Source organism: Trichechus manatus, unplaced genomic scaffold (genome assembly GCF_000243295.1).
Source record: "Trichechus manatus latirostris isolate Lorelei unplaced genomic scaffold, TriManLat1.0 scaffold00206, whole genome shotgun sequence".
Taxonomy (NCBI): domain Eukaryota; kingdom Metazoa; phylum Chordata; class Mammalia; order Sirenia; family Trichechidae; genus Trichechus; species Trichechus manatus.
This window is the reverse complement of record NW_004444142.1, coordinates 3,462,053-3,477,790: the sequence shown is the minus strand read 5'-3', so window position 1 is coordinate 3,477,790 and position 15,738 is coordinate 3,462,053. Positions and strand designations below refer to the sequence as shown.

Sequence of the window (15,738 nt, the reverse complement as noted above, 5' to 3'; positions counted from 1 at the left end):
GCTCCCGGACACTCTGTTAGCCCAGAACTGAAACCATTCCCGAAGCCAACTCTTCAGTCAAAGATTAGACGGGACAATGGGACGTGAAATGATACTCGTGAGAGTGCTTCTTAGCTCAAGTAGATACACTAGACTAAACGGGAAGCTCCTGTCCAGAGGGAATATGAGAAGGCAAAAAGGGGCAGGAGCTGGTTGAATGCATACAGGAAACCAGGGTGGAAAGGAGGAGTGTGCTGTCACATTATAAGGAAAGCAGCTAGGGTCACATAGCAATGTGTGTATAAATTTTTGTATGAGAAACTGACTTGAACTATAAACTTTCACTTAAAGTACAATTAAAACAATGTGTGTATCTGTGTGTGTTTTAAGAGGCTTCTCGAATACAGAGCTGTACATTGCTCACCTTACTCATCAATCTCAGTGAATTATCTCTGGTTACCCAAATATTCTCATCTTCTTGCCATTGCTCTATCTACAATTGGTCAGCTGAAGAACTTTGACACGTTTTTTGTAAGAGCAATATGTCACTTCTGTGATGATATGTTGGCAGTATCACATGCTCCCATCCTCCCAGCACAGACAGTTCTTCCCTCCTCTGTGTTCCTTTGACAATGTTTACATACTTTTTATTTCAATATAACACGCTTTAGGGGATTTATTTTTACTTCTTACACCTCCATTTTCACTATTAGACTTTAAACTATATTAGAGCAAAGTCCATGGGTCATGAACCCTTATACCCCAGTGTCTGGCACAAAGTACATAATCAATAAATCTTGGCTACATGAACAAAGGCTTTGGATGGCAGTATGCACAATGGTAAGAACTTTTATTGCAAGTCAGATGTGACATGTAATCTGTTTTCTCACTCTTTATATGGCACTAGGCAAGTCACTTGCTTTCTTTAAACCTCACTTTTCTCATATTTTTAAATTAGGACACTTGACAAAATCTTAAAGGTCCTTCTTACAGTAAAATCCTAAATTGGACTACAATTGGTCAGGTTTTAGTACAGGTGGTTGTCCTATGGAATTTAAATGGGATGGACAATTTTCCATTTTAGCACCTTGAAGTAAAAAAACTAGGCTAAAATGGAAAGCAAGTGTTTTAAAAGTGATGTTGCTTAAATAAACAGCTATCTACATCACATCTGGGGTCCTGGTGGTGCAAGCGTTTGGCTGCTAACCAAAAGGTCAGCAGTTCGAATCCACCATCCACTCCCTGGAAACTCTATGGGGCAGTTCTACTCTGTCCTATAGTGTCACTATGAGTCAGAATTGACTCAAAGGTTAACAAGTTTTTTCTGGTTTATATCACATCTGGTCATAATTTTTCATGTTTTTCTATTAGTAAATTTCTATGTTGACCTGATAGTTGATAATTATACCAAAGTATAGAACAATCTCTTTGCTAAATCTAGCAAATTATTCAATTTTATTTATTTGTACTTACCCTCCATTAAATTTAAGTCAGAATGGTAAAGAACCAGGAAACAGGAAAGTTACTTTCTGAATGTAAAGTTCATTCTTCTCATCTTGTAAATGACTACACAAGACATCCAGTGAGGTAAAGGGATATGTTTGGGCCACACAGAGAGTTGGCAGGCTTTGAGCTTACCTTCAGGAATCAATTTGAAACAAACATACATAATATTACTACTGACAGCATATATATATAATTCAGGTAGTTCCAGCATCCCTGACCTTTGTATACTTCCAAAGAAGTTGCCTATCCCAAGTAAAAGACAGAAGAATGTCTCTCTGACAATCTGGCTGTAATTATTCCAATAGTTTTACCTTCCTTTATTCTGTAATTCCATGCCAAAGGCATTCAACTGCGTGGATCATAATAAATTATGGATAACATTGCGAAGAATGGGAATTACAGAACACTTAATTGTGCTCATGAGGAACCTGTACATAGATCAAGTGGCAGTTGTTTGGACAGAACAAGGGGATACTGTGTGGTTTAAAGTCAAGAAAAGTGTGCGTCAGGGTTTTATCATTTCTCCATACCTATTCAATCTGTATGCTGAGCAAATACTCCAAGAAGCTGGACTATATGAAGAAGAATGGGGCATCAGGAGTGGAGGGAGACTTATTAATAACCTGCATTATGCAGATGACACAATCTTGCTTGCTGAAAGTGAAGAGGACTTGAAGCACTTACTGATGAAGATCAAAGACCATAGCCTGCAGTATGGATTACACCTCAACATAAAGAAAACAAAAATCCTCCAACTGGACCAATAAGCAACATCATGATATATTTAATTAATTTATAAATGTTAAAAGGAAGAAACTCACAGAGGCTTCTTAAATGCACTGCAAAGATATCACCTCCTGAAATGAAATTGTAAGTTTCATATGCTCAGTTACATGACAAAATATTTAACTAAACCAAATAGGATAACTTGAAGGTCATAAATATTATGATAACTTTAGAATCCAAAAAGGAATTTACCTTGCTTTCTGCTAACCAGCGATGTGGGTCAAAATGTCTATCAGGAACAGATGAAAAAACCTACCAAAAGATAAAGAAAGTCTATTAGAAATAAATTTTTCTCTAAAATGAACTTACAAAAATTAAATTCTTACCATTAGCATTGAAAAATTTAATTACTAAACTTAAAGATTTAAAAAGAAGAAAGTTTATAATAAGTACTCAACCAATTCGAAGCCACCATTTATGTACCTATGGATGTGTGTACGTAGCTCAAATATGTTGTTAAGTGCCGTTGAGTCGATTCTGACTCATTGTAACCTTGTGTACAACAGAACCAAAAACAGAGCTCAAGTACAGAGACATGGAAAAATCAACTCTCAAGTGCTATCATTACCACAATCTCTGGAGGCCAGTTCCACCGAGATCTGTATGGAAAACAGACTCAGTTAAAGCATGTTTACTTCATTTTTATTTCTTTTCTTCTGTCTGTTCCACATAATGTACTTCACAGTGGGTTAGATGTGATTACATGAACACTCTTGTCTCATATATCCTTCAGTTTTGTTTTATGAGAGCCATTTTGTCTCATCAATGGTCGGGTAGAACTTACAGAAATTAAACATGATTTCATGGAAGCTTTGCTTTATATTTACAGATGGTAACAAAATCTGACACTAAGTTGTCTATACTAGCTTCCCTGATTTCCTTCATACCAACCTGTTTATAAAACCCTTGCCTTATTTAATTTTGCCTTATTACTTAAGTACTGTACTATCCTGAAAGATTATCAATGGTTTTATAATTATAAGCACAAAGTCACCGACAATCTTTTTTTTCTCAATTCCCTCTTTCTTTACACCTTGTGCTTGTTGTTGTTGTTAGGTGCCATCGAGTCAGTTCCAACTCATAGCAACCCTATGTACAGCAGAACAAAACACTGCCCGGTCCTGCACCATCCTCACAATCGTTTCTAAGTTTGAGCCTGTTGTTGCACCCAATGTGTCAATCCAGCTCGTCGAGGATCTTCCTCTTTTTCGCTACATATAATATTTTTGCAGGCTCTCTTTCTAGAAATGTTCTGTTTAAAAATATTCTATCCCTTGGAAAAGATACCTACTCTTATTCTCAAATACTTCCATACCTCTTAAGGTGTGTACACATAACTCACCTATCAGGAATATCGTTAAGTACTTCATTTAGACATATAATAAATGAATATTGGGTACCTACCAGGTGTCATATACAAGAGTGTCATTCACCTTTCTCTCTATCCAAATTCCACCCAACTCTCATTTCCTGGCTTTACAGTGAAACTTTCCCCAACTTTCCCTAACTACCCTAGTTCACCATGTTTTCTTCCTCTTCTGACTCTCTACTGTGCTAAATGTTTGTAAAAAATCCATTTATTATTGATCATAATATACTTTTATTATTATTTTTCATATACTTATGTCATACCTCTCAATTAAATCTTCAGCACCCTAAGATATAGTCCTTAAGATTGAGGTCTAAAATGATTTGAGATAATGGGTAAAAATAATGTTGAGTATTTTCTGATTTTTTTTACAGATTCATAAAGAGTTTGGTGTTTAAGAGAACAGTCTTGAACACTTCCACGTAGTGTGACTTAATTTCTATAAGCCACATTTCTACAAGTGAGACAACTACCTCATAAGGCCAAGATATAGATTAAATGAAATTAGTATCAGCACAGTATCTGGTACACAGAATGCATTCAATACTATCATTACCACTGACAGTATATCAAGATGCCATGATCAGTAAATGAGTTTCAAGGTCTATTATGGCCAGAGGACTGTCTCCGGCACTTGTCATAAAAAAGATGAAGATAAAGAAGCTATACATATATGTAAATATATTACAAAAAGAGCACTCCATAATAATGATAGCTAACATTAACTGAACAACTATTAGGTGCAAGATATTTCACATTATATAGCGTACCTTCTATATCTTATTTCACTTTATCTTCATAGTGAACCAGCTTACAAATGGGGAAATAAATTCTTAGAGAGGATAGGGATTACATAACTTATCTAAGGTCTTCCATTTCCCATTTGGAAATCTGCAGTTTAAACCTAGATCTGTCTTAATCCAAAATCCATCTATAACTGAGTGTTAACGACTATTCAGACCAAGTGCTATGAGAAGACAGAGACTAAAAATAAAGACATCATACAGAGCTAATCTATTTAGTTGAAATTTTGAATTGTCAAAGAATAGCCTATGAGAATTATAAATCTTTAATTCAGGCACTTTCCTAATCGTTTTAGAAAGGCAGTAGTTTATTTTAGGACAACCACACTGAGGTTTAAAAACAATGCTTGCATTTACTAAAGTGAAAAAAGTGACAACCATGGCTGGAAAAAGAAAAATATAATTAGAAATAAAATCAACATTCCCCAGGATTTTTCTCAAGTTCATTTGTTACATATCTCTTATCGAATCCAGTCCTAGCATAATCACTCTCTACATAAAATGGTGGAAAATTTCAATAGCAACATTTAAAAAATCAACAAATGGCATAAAACACTTGGAATTATTCCTTCTTGGAAACGATACTACATGATTCCTCCATCACTTTCCCACAGTACTCTGAACTACAAAGCATCACATCGTTAACAAACTCCCTGGCAATTCTTTTCAGGTGAGAGTAAATATTTTCGAGGTATTCTTTTTTTTAAGGCTATGGGAACTAAACATCTGAAGTTACTAATGGAAAGAGATCCAAAACAAAAAGCTGTATGCTTTAAAAAAAAAAAAAATTACTCTTTCTCTAGAAGAAGAGATGTAAAGACACATTACCAAAATCATTCCATTCCTCAGAGCCTATTAAAGAATAGGGTGCTTCTTTAGGAAGACGTTGGGATGATAATTTGCACCTCATAAAGAAATAAAATATTTAAGCAACCTGCTGTCTACACACGTTTTAGCCTGGAATTGCCTGTGACAAGGTTTATGTATCACTGAAAATAAACCATCCTGAAACAAATACTTAAACGTAGACTAAATAATAGACAATATGTGCTTCTTTTAGATGAAATTAGAGTTTTCAACACCACATATGGTGTTGGTTCACTATGAAGATAAAGTGAAATAAGATATAGAAGGTACATTATATAATGTGAAATATCTTGCACCTAGTAGTTGTTCAACTAATGTTAGCTATCATTATTATGGAGAGCCCTTTTTGTAATATATTTACATATATGTAAATAAGGCAATCTTAAATGCAAAAAGCAGCATCATACAGCAAAAAGAAAACAACAGCATTATAATGAAATGCTTGAAGATCGATATTCTAAGCAACAGTGAACTGAAATGGACTGGTATTGGCCATACTGCATCAGTCTAAGATGCATCAACTGGTCCCAACCCACCTGGAGCAAAGGAGAATGAAAAACACCAAAGACACAAGGAAAGTATTAGCCCAAGAGACAGAAAGGGCCACATAAACCAGAGACTCCATCAGCCTGAGACCAGAAGAACTAGATGGTGTCTGGCGCTACCACCAATGACCGCCCTGAAAGGGAACAGAACAGAGAGACCCTGATGGAGCAGGAGAAAATGGGGTGCAGAACTCAAATTCTAGTAAAAAGACCAGACTCAATGGTCTTACTGAGACTGGAGCAATCCCAGAAGACATGGTCCCCGGATTCTCTGTTAACCCAGAACTAAAACCATTCCCAAAGTCCACTCTTCTGACAAAGAATAGACTGGACTATAAAACGTAAAATGATACGCATGAAGAGTGTGCTTCTTAGTTCAAGTAGATACACAAGACTAAATGGGCAGCTCCTATCCAGAGGCAAGACAAAAAGGCAGAAAGGGGGAAGAGTTGGTTGAATGGACACCAGAAATCCAGGGTAGAAAGGAGGAATGTGCGATCACATTATAGGGATATCAACTAGGGTCACAAAATAATGTGTGTATAAATTTTTGTATGAGAAACTAATTTGAGCTGTAAACTTTCACCTAAAGCACAATAAAATAAATAAATAAATAAATAAGAAGATGGGAGGAATACTCAGAGTCACTCCACCAAAAAGAATTGGTCGACATTCAACCATTTCAGGAGGTAGCATATGATCAAGAACTGATGGTACTGAAGGAAGAAGTCCAAGCTGCTCTGAAAGTGCTGGCGAAAAACAAGGCTTCAGGAATTGGTGGAATACCAATTGAGATGTCTCAACAAACAGATGCAATGTTGGAAGTGCTCATTCGTCTGTGCCAAGAAATTTGGACGACAGCTACCTGGCCAATCGACTGGAAGAGATCCACATTTGTGCCCATTACAGAGAAAGGTGATCCAATAGAATGCGAAAATTATCAAACAATATCATTAATATCACACGCAAGTAAAATTTTGCTGAAGATCATTCAAAAACAGTTGCAGCAGTACATCGACAGGGAACTTCCAAAAACTGAAGCCAGATTCAAGAGGATGTGCAATGAGGGATATCATTGTTGATGTCAGATGAATCTTGGCTGAAAGTAGAGAATACCAGGAAGATGTTTACCTGTGTTTTACTGACTATACAAGGACATTAGACTGTGTGGGTCACAACAAATTATGCAGAACATTGCAAAGAAAGGGAATTCCAGAACAGTTAACTGTGCTCATGTGGAATTGTACGTAGACCAAGATGCAGTCGTCTAACAGAACAAGAGGATACTGCGTGGTTAAAAATCAGGAAAGGTGTGTGTCAGGGTTCTATCCTTTCACCATATTCAATATGTATGCCGAGCACATAATCCAAGAAGCTGGATTATGAAGAAGAATGCAGCATCAGGATTGGAGGAAGACTCATTAACAACCTGCGATACGCAGATGACACAACGTTGCTTGCTAAAAGTGAAGAGGACTTGAAGTACTTACTGATGAAGATCAAAGATGCTGATGAAGATCAAAAGACTACAGTCTTCAGTATGGATTATACCTCAACATAAAGAAAACAAAAGTCCTCAAAACTGGACCAATAAGCAACATCATTGATAATACTGAAGTTGTCAAGGACTTCATTTTATTTGGATCCACAATCAATGCCCACAGAAGCAGCGGTGAAGAAATCAAACAATGGTTTATGTTGGGCAAATCTGCTGCAAAAAGACCTCTTTAAAGTGGTAAAAAGCAAAGATACCACTTTGAGGACTATGGTGCGCCTGACCCAAGTCATGGTATTTTCAGTCGCCTCATAGGCATGCAAAAGCTGGACAATGAATAAGGAAGACCGAAGGATTGATGCCTTTGAATTATGGTGTTGGGGAAGAATATGGAATATACCATGGAACTGTCAGAAGAAAAAACCAATCTGTCTTGGAAGAAGTACAGCCAGAATGTTCCTTAGAAGTGAGGATGGCGAGCCTTCGTCTCACATACTTTGGACATATTATTAGGAGGGAGTAGCCCCTGGAGAAGGACATCATGCTTGGTAAAGTAGAGGGTCAGCAGAAAAGAGAAGACCCTCAATAAGATGGACTGACACAGTGACTGCAACAATGGGCTCAAACATAGCAATGATTGTGAGGATGGTGCAGCACGGGACAGTGTTTCATTCTGTTGTACACAGAGTTCCTATGAGTCAGAACTGACTCCATGGCACCGAACAACAACAATACAACAGGCTCTACCAGCTTCAGAGAGTTAGCTTTTCCTCTAAAGCCAATTACTTCTCTGATTAGGCTCACAGGCTCCCAAGCTGATATCTGAAGTTTAAAAAATGCATATAAAAATACATATTGTAGAAATGCCATCAATTCAATCAAATTCTATCCATTGAAATATTTCCATTATAGTCATATCCGAAGATACTTTCAGCTGCAAGAGTAGAATTATAGCTTTATTTTCTACTTTTTAAACACTGGAGAAAGAGATAAACAAACATAGATGGGGAGGAATGCAAAAAAAGAAAAAAAAAAGGCAAAAAGGGGAAACTAATAGTATGAGATAGGAAAATCATTTCAGAGGAGGAAAAAGACAAATGAATTACAAAATTAAAAAAGAAACACCTGGAAAGTAAAGCATACATGCATACATGTGCTAACCCTACAATTTAACTGCTGCTATATCATGAAATGAAGTAAACAGAGAGGTAAATGAGGACTGAACTACATTGTGCTATGGTTATACCATACCAAAGCACCTGGAGTTGATAGTGGTACTTTCCTTCAAGGAATGCAAACATCCATGATCACTTCTGTTTTTATTTATCATCTCACTAAAACTATACATTAAGTAGCACTATTTAATTTAAAAGATACAAAAACTAAATTAAATATAATTTATTTTTAAAAGGCTAGCAGAGAGCAAAGTAATTGTTTAGGTTCCAGAGTTAGACCCTAAAGGATTAAAGTCCTGATATCACTTAACTACAAGCATGATTAGAGCGAGTAACTTAATCCCATTAAGCCTTTGTTTCCTCTTCTCTAAAATAAATTGAATCAGAGCATCTGATAGGGTTGTTTTAGGGATTCAGGGAGAGATGCATACACAATACTTATCAAAGTATCTGGAATAAAGCTAGTACCCAATAAATGTCAGCCAATAATATAATAAAAACAATAAAAATAATCTGTGGTAATGAAAAATTCAAAATCCAGGACTCTTCACTCCAAGGATGCTTTCCTTAGCCAGAACTGCTGCCTTTCTCGCAAGACATTTTCTTTTACAGAGTGAACCGCTGGCAATTTAGTGGAGTAACAGTACAATTTCTCTCACCAAGACTGTGCAATAGATATAGTGCCTCATTCTAGAAATGCAAGAAGCTTTTTATTTTGTTTCATGAAACTTTCTGAAATAAAAATGTGACAACCATGTAGCCATTCATTAAAATCTCATTATAATCATATGTTAGGAAACGAGCTGAAATTCTAAGGCACAATAAGAACTGGTAATTACTTTCATTTTCTCCATTGAGTCCCTCCAGAAGGTTTTACAAACTGCATCAATTTCCTTTCCTATCATGCCAAAAATGGATTCCTGTTCAGTCTCCAGACAAAGAAGTTGATCCTTGAGCTGCAATCTGGCTTCTTCCATCCTCCTTAAGTTCTCTTCTTCATTGGTTATATGCTTTTCCTAAGGCATTGATAAGAAGTGAAAATAGAAATTGATTATTAAGTGGACAAAATACCTGTAACATCCATACAACCAACTCAAAGAAGTGGATTAGAAAACAGATCTCACACCATCAGTGACTTTACTAAAATAAAACACACTTTCAGTACTCATTAGCTGAGGTTAACTCACAGAGTTCACAAGTAGAACACTAAGGGAGATGGTGAGCAGGACAGTTGTCAAAGAAAACTATAGTAGTTCTCTAACCAAAGGAGAAAAGAAGTTGAAAAAAAATCCTTTACCATTTTAATAATATATTGCCATTAATGCATCAAAGAAAAGTTAACTGTGAGCTTTCAGTAAACATTAGTAAAGCCTTAGAAAACACAAACTGTCAGATAAGATGGTGTTCGTTTCTTCGTTTCCAGAAAAAAAATCGTTACCACATTTATCTCATCAGAACATTGTTTTAAAATAGGCTCAGTTTTGAAATGCATACATATTATATAAATGCTTTCGAATCATGAACATTTTATGGAACCAAAATAAGCACATACACTTAATGAAAAAGGATTTTTCTAAGAAGTCATTTAAGAGATTACAAGGATTTGGGACCCCTGCTAGGCAAACAATTCTCAATCATTATGATTTACTATTTCTTTAGTAAAGAGATTCAAGTGATACTGCACCAGGCTTGAAGTAAAATAACAAAATCACTAGAACTGTATGTATAAATGTGGACTAAAGTCATGACAGCTAGCTATTATGACTTCAGTTACATAGGAGCCTAATAGTCTTTAATTTAGCCTAGTAAATACAACATAACTAGGAAGATTATGTGGTCAACAAACTCAGCTTGAATTTGAAAAAATAACAAGGAGATGTGCTCATTGAAAATGAAGCATGAAAGGCAGAATGGTGTTTTACCAAAAGAAATACACATGCCATTTCCTTTCAATTTAACTTACTTTTAAAAATGAATGATAACATCCTCTGCCCTAAACAACTGAGTCCCTTTAGAATCTGTCTTCTACCCCTCTCTCCAGCCTCATCTCCCTCCTTTCCACTCTCTCATACCTGTACTTCCTCGAATATGCCTACATATGTCTCCCCCAACCACATCTGACTTGTATAACTCTCCTTGAAGTAGTACTTCTTCAAAGCAAGGCTGGTGGCCAAGACACAGGATTTATCTTGACACATTCACCTTAGTCCATCATCTGAGTCTGGCTCTCAGCTTTGTAAACTTAGGAATTGAATTTTCTTTTATTTTTGATGTTCAGAGTGGAGTCATCTTTCAACAGGAGAGTAACATTAAGCTCACAAGAGACTAATGTCCAAACTAGACTACCACTCAATTAACTACATTAGTTTACAATGAGAACCATAGCTGCCATATGGATCAGAGTGCTCATGTCAGCATACTCAGTACATGTTCCCCCTGTAGGCCAATCTAGATGGGAAGGCAAATTATAATCAGAATGTTGCTTAATGAACAGGAAGTCGGAACAAGGGGAGTTCATTTTATGAGATAATGCTTAAACGGCATCAGGCTAATGGCAGCCTGGCATGTCCACCTACAGAGCAGGAATTTACCAACCACAATAATAGGAGTGTTCCGTTCTTTTACAGTGTTTGGATAGAAATTGCCAAAGTACTTATCCCTGACTTTCTCCTTTGTCCATATTTAGTTTCTGTCCAAACCCTCTCTCTTGATTTATACAGCCTTTTATTAGCTATATTTATATCTTCACCGTATCTGGCTCTCAACTAGAAGTCTTTCTGAAAATAAACATCCTGGCTCTAAATAGTACTTGATGATTTTAGAGTTTACCATATTTTTATGCAAATAACACATGCCTTCCACATTTGTTTGCCAACTGTCCTCCCCCCGCAAGGTATCTTCATAAGTGCCACTATGCCATTTTTTTCACATGCTGCTGTAAAAAAAAAAAAAAAATTATCATAGCACGCTTACGAAAATACCTTTCAGGGAGAGGGTGCAGTTGCAAACGTAAAAGGCACACATTACTTGTGTAAAAATACAGTACTTATTAGAGAGAAACCTTACTGCCAAGTCCCTAGGTGATGATACCTCTCTCAGGGGTGTTCCTATGCACTTATATCACCTATACTACTTATCCTTCGAAGTCTATCCTCTAAGACCCAGACTCCTCTCTTTCCTAACTTCCCCAAGAAGAATATCCCCACAGCAGGTTGTTTATATCATGTTGTTGTTGTTGTATTTAGTTGCCCTTGAGTCAATTTTGATTCACAGCGACACCATGTGTGCAGAGTAGAACTGCTCCATAGGGTTTTCAAGGCTGTGAACCTTTCTGAAGCAGATCACCAAGCCTGTCTTCTGAGGCATCTCTGGGTGGGTTCAAACCACTTATCTCTCAGCTAGTAGTCAAGCATGTAACTGTTTCCACCACCCAAGAGAAATTAAAAAAAAAAAAAACATATATAAAAGAACTTATCAGCTGTAATATAATTATTTATCCATGCATCTATCTCCCTCAGTGAACTGCTAATTCCAGGAGACCACAAAATATATTTATACTTATCTTTAAACTTTATCACTTCGATGAATGATTTAAATATTTTTTGAAAACTCAAACTCCACACTGTAAAAATCGTATCATCAATTACTGTGCAGATCTATACCCTTCAGAGGCTATTGACGTGTGCTAGGAAGTTTCTTCTTGCACATACATAAGGCCTCCAGACTGTTGCAGTCCTTAGGATGGTGTAATGTTAGTAAAGAAAATACTCTATCAGGGGTTACTGATGTATTTAGAAGACTGCCCATATTCTAAATCCAGACAACTCACAATGATGTTCTAAATGATCTTTCTTTTCCCTCTTCCCTCACAGCCATCTCTCTTTTATCCACGATCATTTTCAGTGATCTCTGTTACTTGTCCCTTATTAATAAGATTAAAACTATTTCCACCTTTTGATGTCCTTAAGAACATTGATATTGTCAGAAAAGGCTCCATAAGTTCAATCTCTTTAGCAAAGAACAATTCATTATCCACTTCACTATCCTTTGCGAGACTAGTAGCAGTTAGTATGGCACGTCCAACTTCCCTTTGAAGTAAAAATCACAGAATCAGACACTCACATGGACTTTAGAAATCAGTGGGTTTAACAATCCACCCCTTCATGAATACGTTCTTCGACGTTTCTGACAGATGGTCATCCAACCTCCACATGAACATCTAAAGTTTCAAGGAACAGAGTTCCTGGCAAGACTGTAAAATCTTTCCATTAGTCTAAGTGCTGTACTCAGGAATTAGAGCCAATAAATGAATCCTCCAGCCCCTCTAAACCTTCTAAACTTCCAGGTAAATATCCCTCTTCTTTCCCTCACTACTTTTTGAATAGATGTCAGACACTGCACCATACCGACTATCAACCTCTGCATGTGCTCCAAAGCCCTAAATCTAAGAGTTAAGTAAGCACTTCCATTCCGTATTTAAGCAGGTGTAACATGATTCATTGTTTCATTCAACAAATATAAGTCAAATAGTAGGGATACTAGGACACTAGGGATAGAATGAACAAGATTAAAAAAAAAAAAAGGCCCCACACTCGCAAACTCAACAAATATCTCCGTAAAATTTCACCACTTGTTTTGTCCCGTTCTTCTGGCTTGGGAATATCTATTTGAATACTCACTATGACACCTAATGAATTAGCTGTTTCTCCTGGCTTCATATTTCAGAAATAGCTTTATCAACTAAGTAAGCAGAGCTAGTTTTGACAGAAGGAAGGGGAAGGAAATTGGCTGCACTTAATCCAACCAGCCTCTTAGGTGTAAGGTTTGGGGACAGAGGGATTAATAAGGGTAGATGATAATATTCAGGCACTATTAGGGCTAGTTTGTAATCTTCTAGGGAATTTAGAGGGAGCAATTTCCCATGGTTCTATAACAATATTAACAGAAAGCTACACTATTTCTAGAGAACCAGATGTAGGACACGGTATTTTAGAGAGTATTTTGAAATATGGAAGGTTTACCTGGGCCAGCTTCAATGTTTCAGGGTAAAACACAGATGACTGAGGCTCAAGGAGATAAGAGGCCTTTTTTTGGGAGGAGTTAGAGGAACCAAAGCATAGCAGTCTATACGGTCCAAGAGGAAAGATATGCTAGCCCATGGCTGAATTTGAGAAAGAACCTTAGAGATCAAGCCCAACCCTTAATTTTAAAAATGAAGGAATCAAAGCCCAGAAAGCTGAGTAACTTGACTATAGTCGTAGAGATTACAACTCTAACCTGAGTGCCCTGACTCCCTGACTGGCGTTCTTTTTGTTAAAATGCCAGAAAGGCCAAGTTCTTAAGACTGGAGGTTAGAAAGTCAAGGTGAAAAACTGAAAAAAGTTATCAGCAGGTTATGTGGGGACTAGTGTAGTATCCAAATAGAAAGAATAACTCAAAAGAAAACTTCTAAAATGAGCCTTATCATTCTAAATGAAAATGTAGGACATATTGGTATAATCAGAATAGACTACAATAGAACTAAAAAGCCTATCACACACGTGTAATATCTTAAAATTTTAGGGGTTAGCTATCTACACTGGAGATATATCCTATATACACATAAAGTCTGTTCTTGGTAAATTTTAGTTAAGAAGGATACTAATAACACACTGAACAGAGTACAGTTCCACTCTTGAAACAGAAAAGGTTTTATGAAGCTTCCATTTTTAGGACAAAAAGGGTTTATTTTGTTGACATTTGTTCCTAAAGGAAATGATAAATAAGGCTACTCACAAGGACATGGTTAAAAAAACAAAATAAAAACAAAACACTGTTTACTGGATTGATCAATTGGCCTGTAATTCAAAGGATAAGAAATTCTGCTCTAATTATATATTTACTTTTTACCACTCTTTTTATAACTCAGAACATTCACTTTCCCAGAGACTCTAAACATTATAAGGAGATGCAATCTTATTGAAAATATAACAAATGTCAATAAAACTAGAGCATATCCAAAGATCTCCTTGGCAAAATCTTGTGCAATTCCTTCAGTGTCTTAAGAGTTCCAGAAAAGCTACTTTTATTTCCAATACAATCATTACATGAAACAAAAACAGTTTTTCACACCCCTTAACAGAAACATTACTTTAAATAAAATACACACACGACTAAATAGATGATTAATTTACAATTTTAATGTGTTTACTTTACTCAAAACGAACCTGAAAAAGCAAGCACAACAATATCTCAACCCCAATGCCGCCTTCAATACATTAGCGGGGAATGGGGAAGAGAGTACAGGGAACAGAGAGAGAGAAATAATATTAAAGGCTGAAGTTAAAACTAATGCAATTTAATTCAAAGTGATTGGAAGCATGACTTGCTGAGACGGTAGAAGACTTGCACACACCACCTAAGAAGTTCTGAGAAAGACACTTCCTGTAACTCAAGATAACTGTTACACCTAAGCTTTAAATCCAAGACATTAGCATTACAAGGCAAATTATGAAACAATCCTGAACAAAAATTGGATCTGTCTGGAAGCCATCCATCTGACTCTCTAGGAAGCTTCCATTACATATGCCAACAGAGTAAGCTCTGCAAGGAAGGTAAGCTACAACATGAAATGCCAACCAGAGCAGAAACTGCAGAGTGAGGTGTCTTCAGACTAAAAGAGAAGTGGCATATAATGGAGTTTATGGGAGATATGAAAAGAGCTTAATCTGGAAGATAACCACACTGCAGTTCAAAATGTGTTAGAAAATGGGGAAAAAAAAAAAAAGAAAAATCATACCACATCAACTGCTGCGCACATCAAATTATTTTTTTGAAAGTTATTGCTTAAAAATAGAAGGTCTTATATAACAGTAGAATTCTTTAATTCAAAGTATGGCTATATAGATAAACACGTATCAAAAAAACAGGAATCCTAAATAGCTTGGGTGAATTTGGAAAAAAAGAAAACCATGGATCTACCCTATTCCTAACCCTCTGTGAAGGAACTCTGGTGGTGCAGTGCTTATAGTGCTTGGCTGCTAACTGAAAGGTCAGCAGTTCAAACCCACCAGCAGCTCCTCAGGGGAAAGATATGGCAGTCTGCTTCCATAAAGATTTTATAGCCTTGGAAATCCTATGGGGCAGCTCTACTCAGTCCTATGCGGTCGTTATGAGTCAGAATTGACTTGATGGCAATTGGTTTGTTTTGTTTTGTTTTTAACCCTCTGTGAAG

At 36.5% G+C, this 15,738-nt stretch overlaps 1 protein-coding gene across 1 annotated transcript in view; it reads right to left on the bottom strand.

The window, feature by feature from the left end:
- The window catches only part of CEP128 (centrosomal protein 128), a 602,257-nt gene that overhangs the window by 330,364 nt on the left and 256,155 nt on the right, over nucleotides 1-15,738 (bottom strand). The window contains exons 15-16 of the mRNA XM_023742234.1: nucleotides 9,365-9,541; nucleotides 2,464-2,523 (exon numbers count right to left, since the gene is read on the bottom strand). Of these exons, the coding sequence (XP_023598002.1) occupies nucleotides 2,464-2,523; nucleotides 9,365-9,541 (237 nt within the window). The remainder of the gene's footprint in view (nucleotides 1-2,463; nucleotides 2,524-9,364; nucleotides 9,542-15,738) is intronic.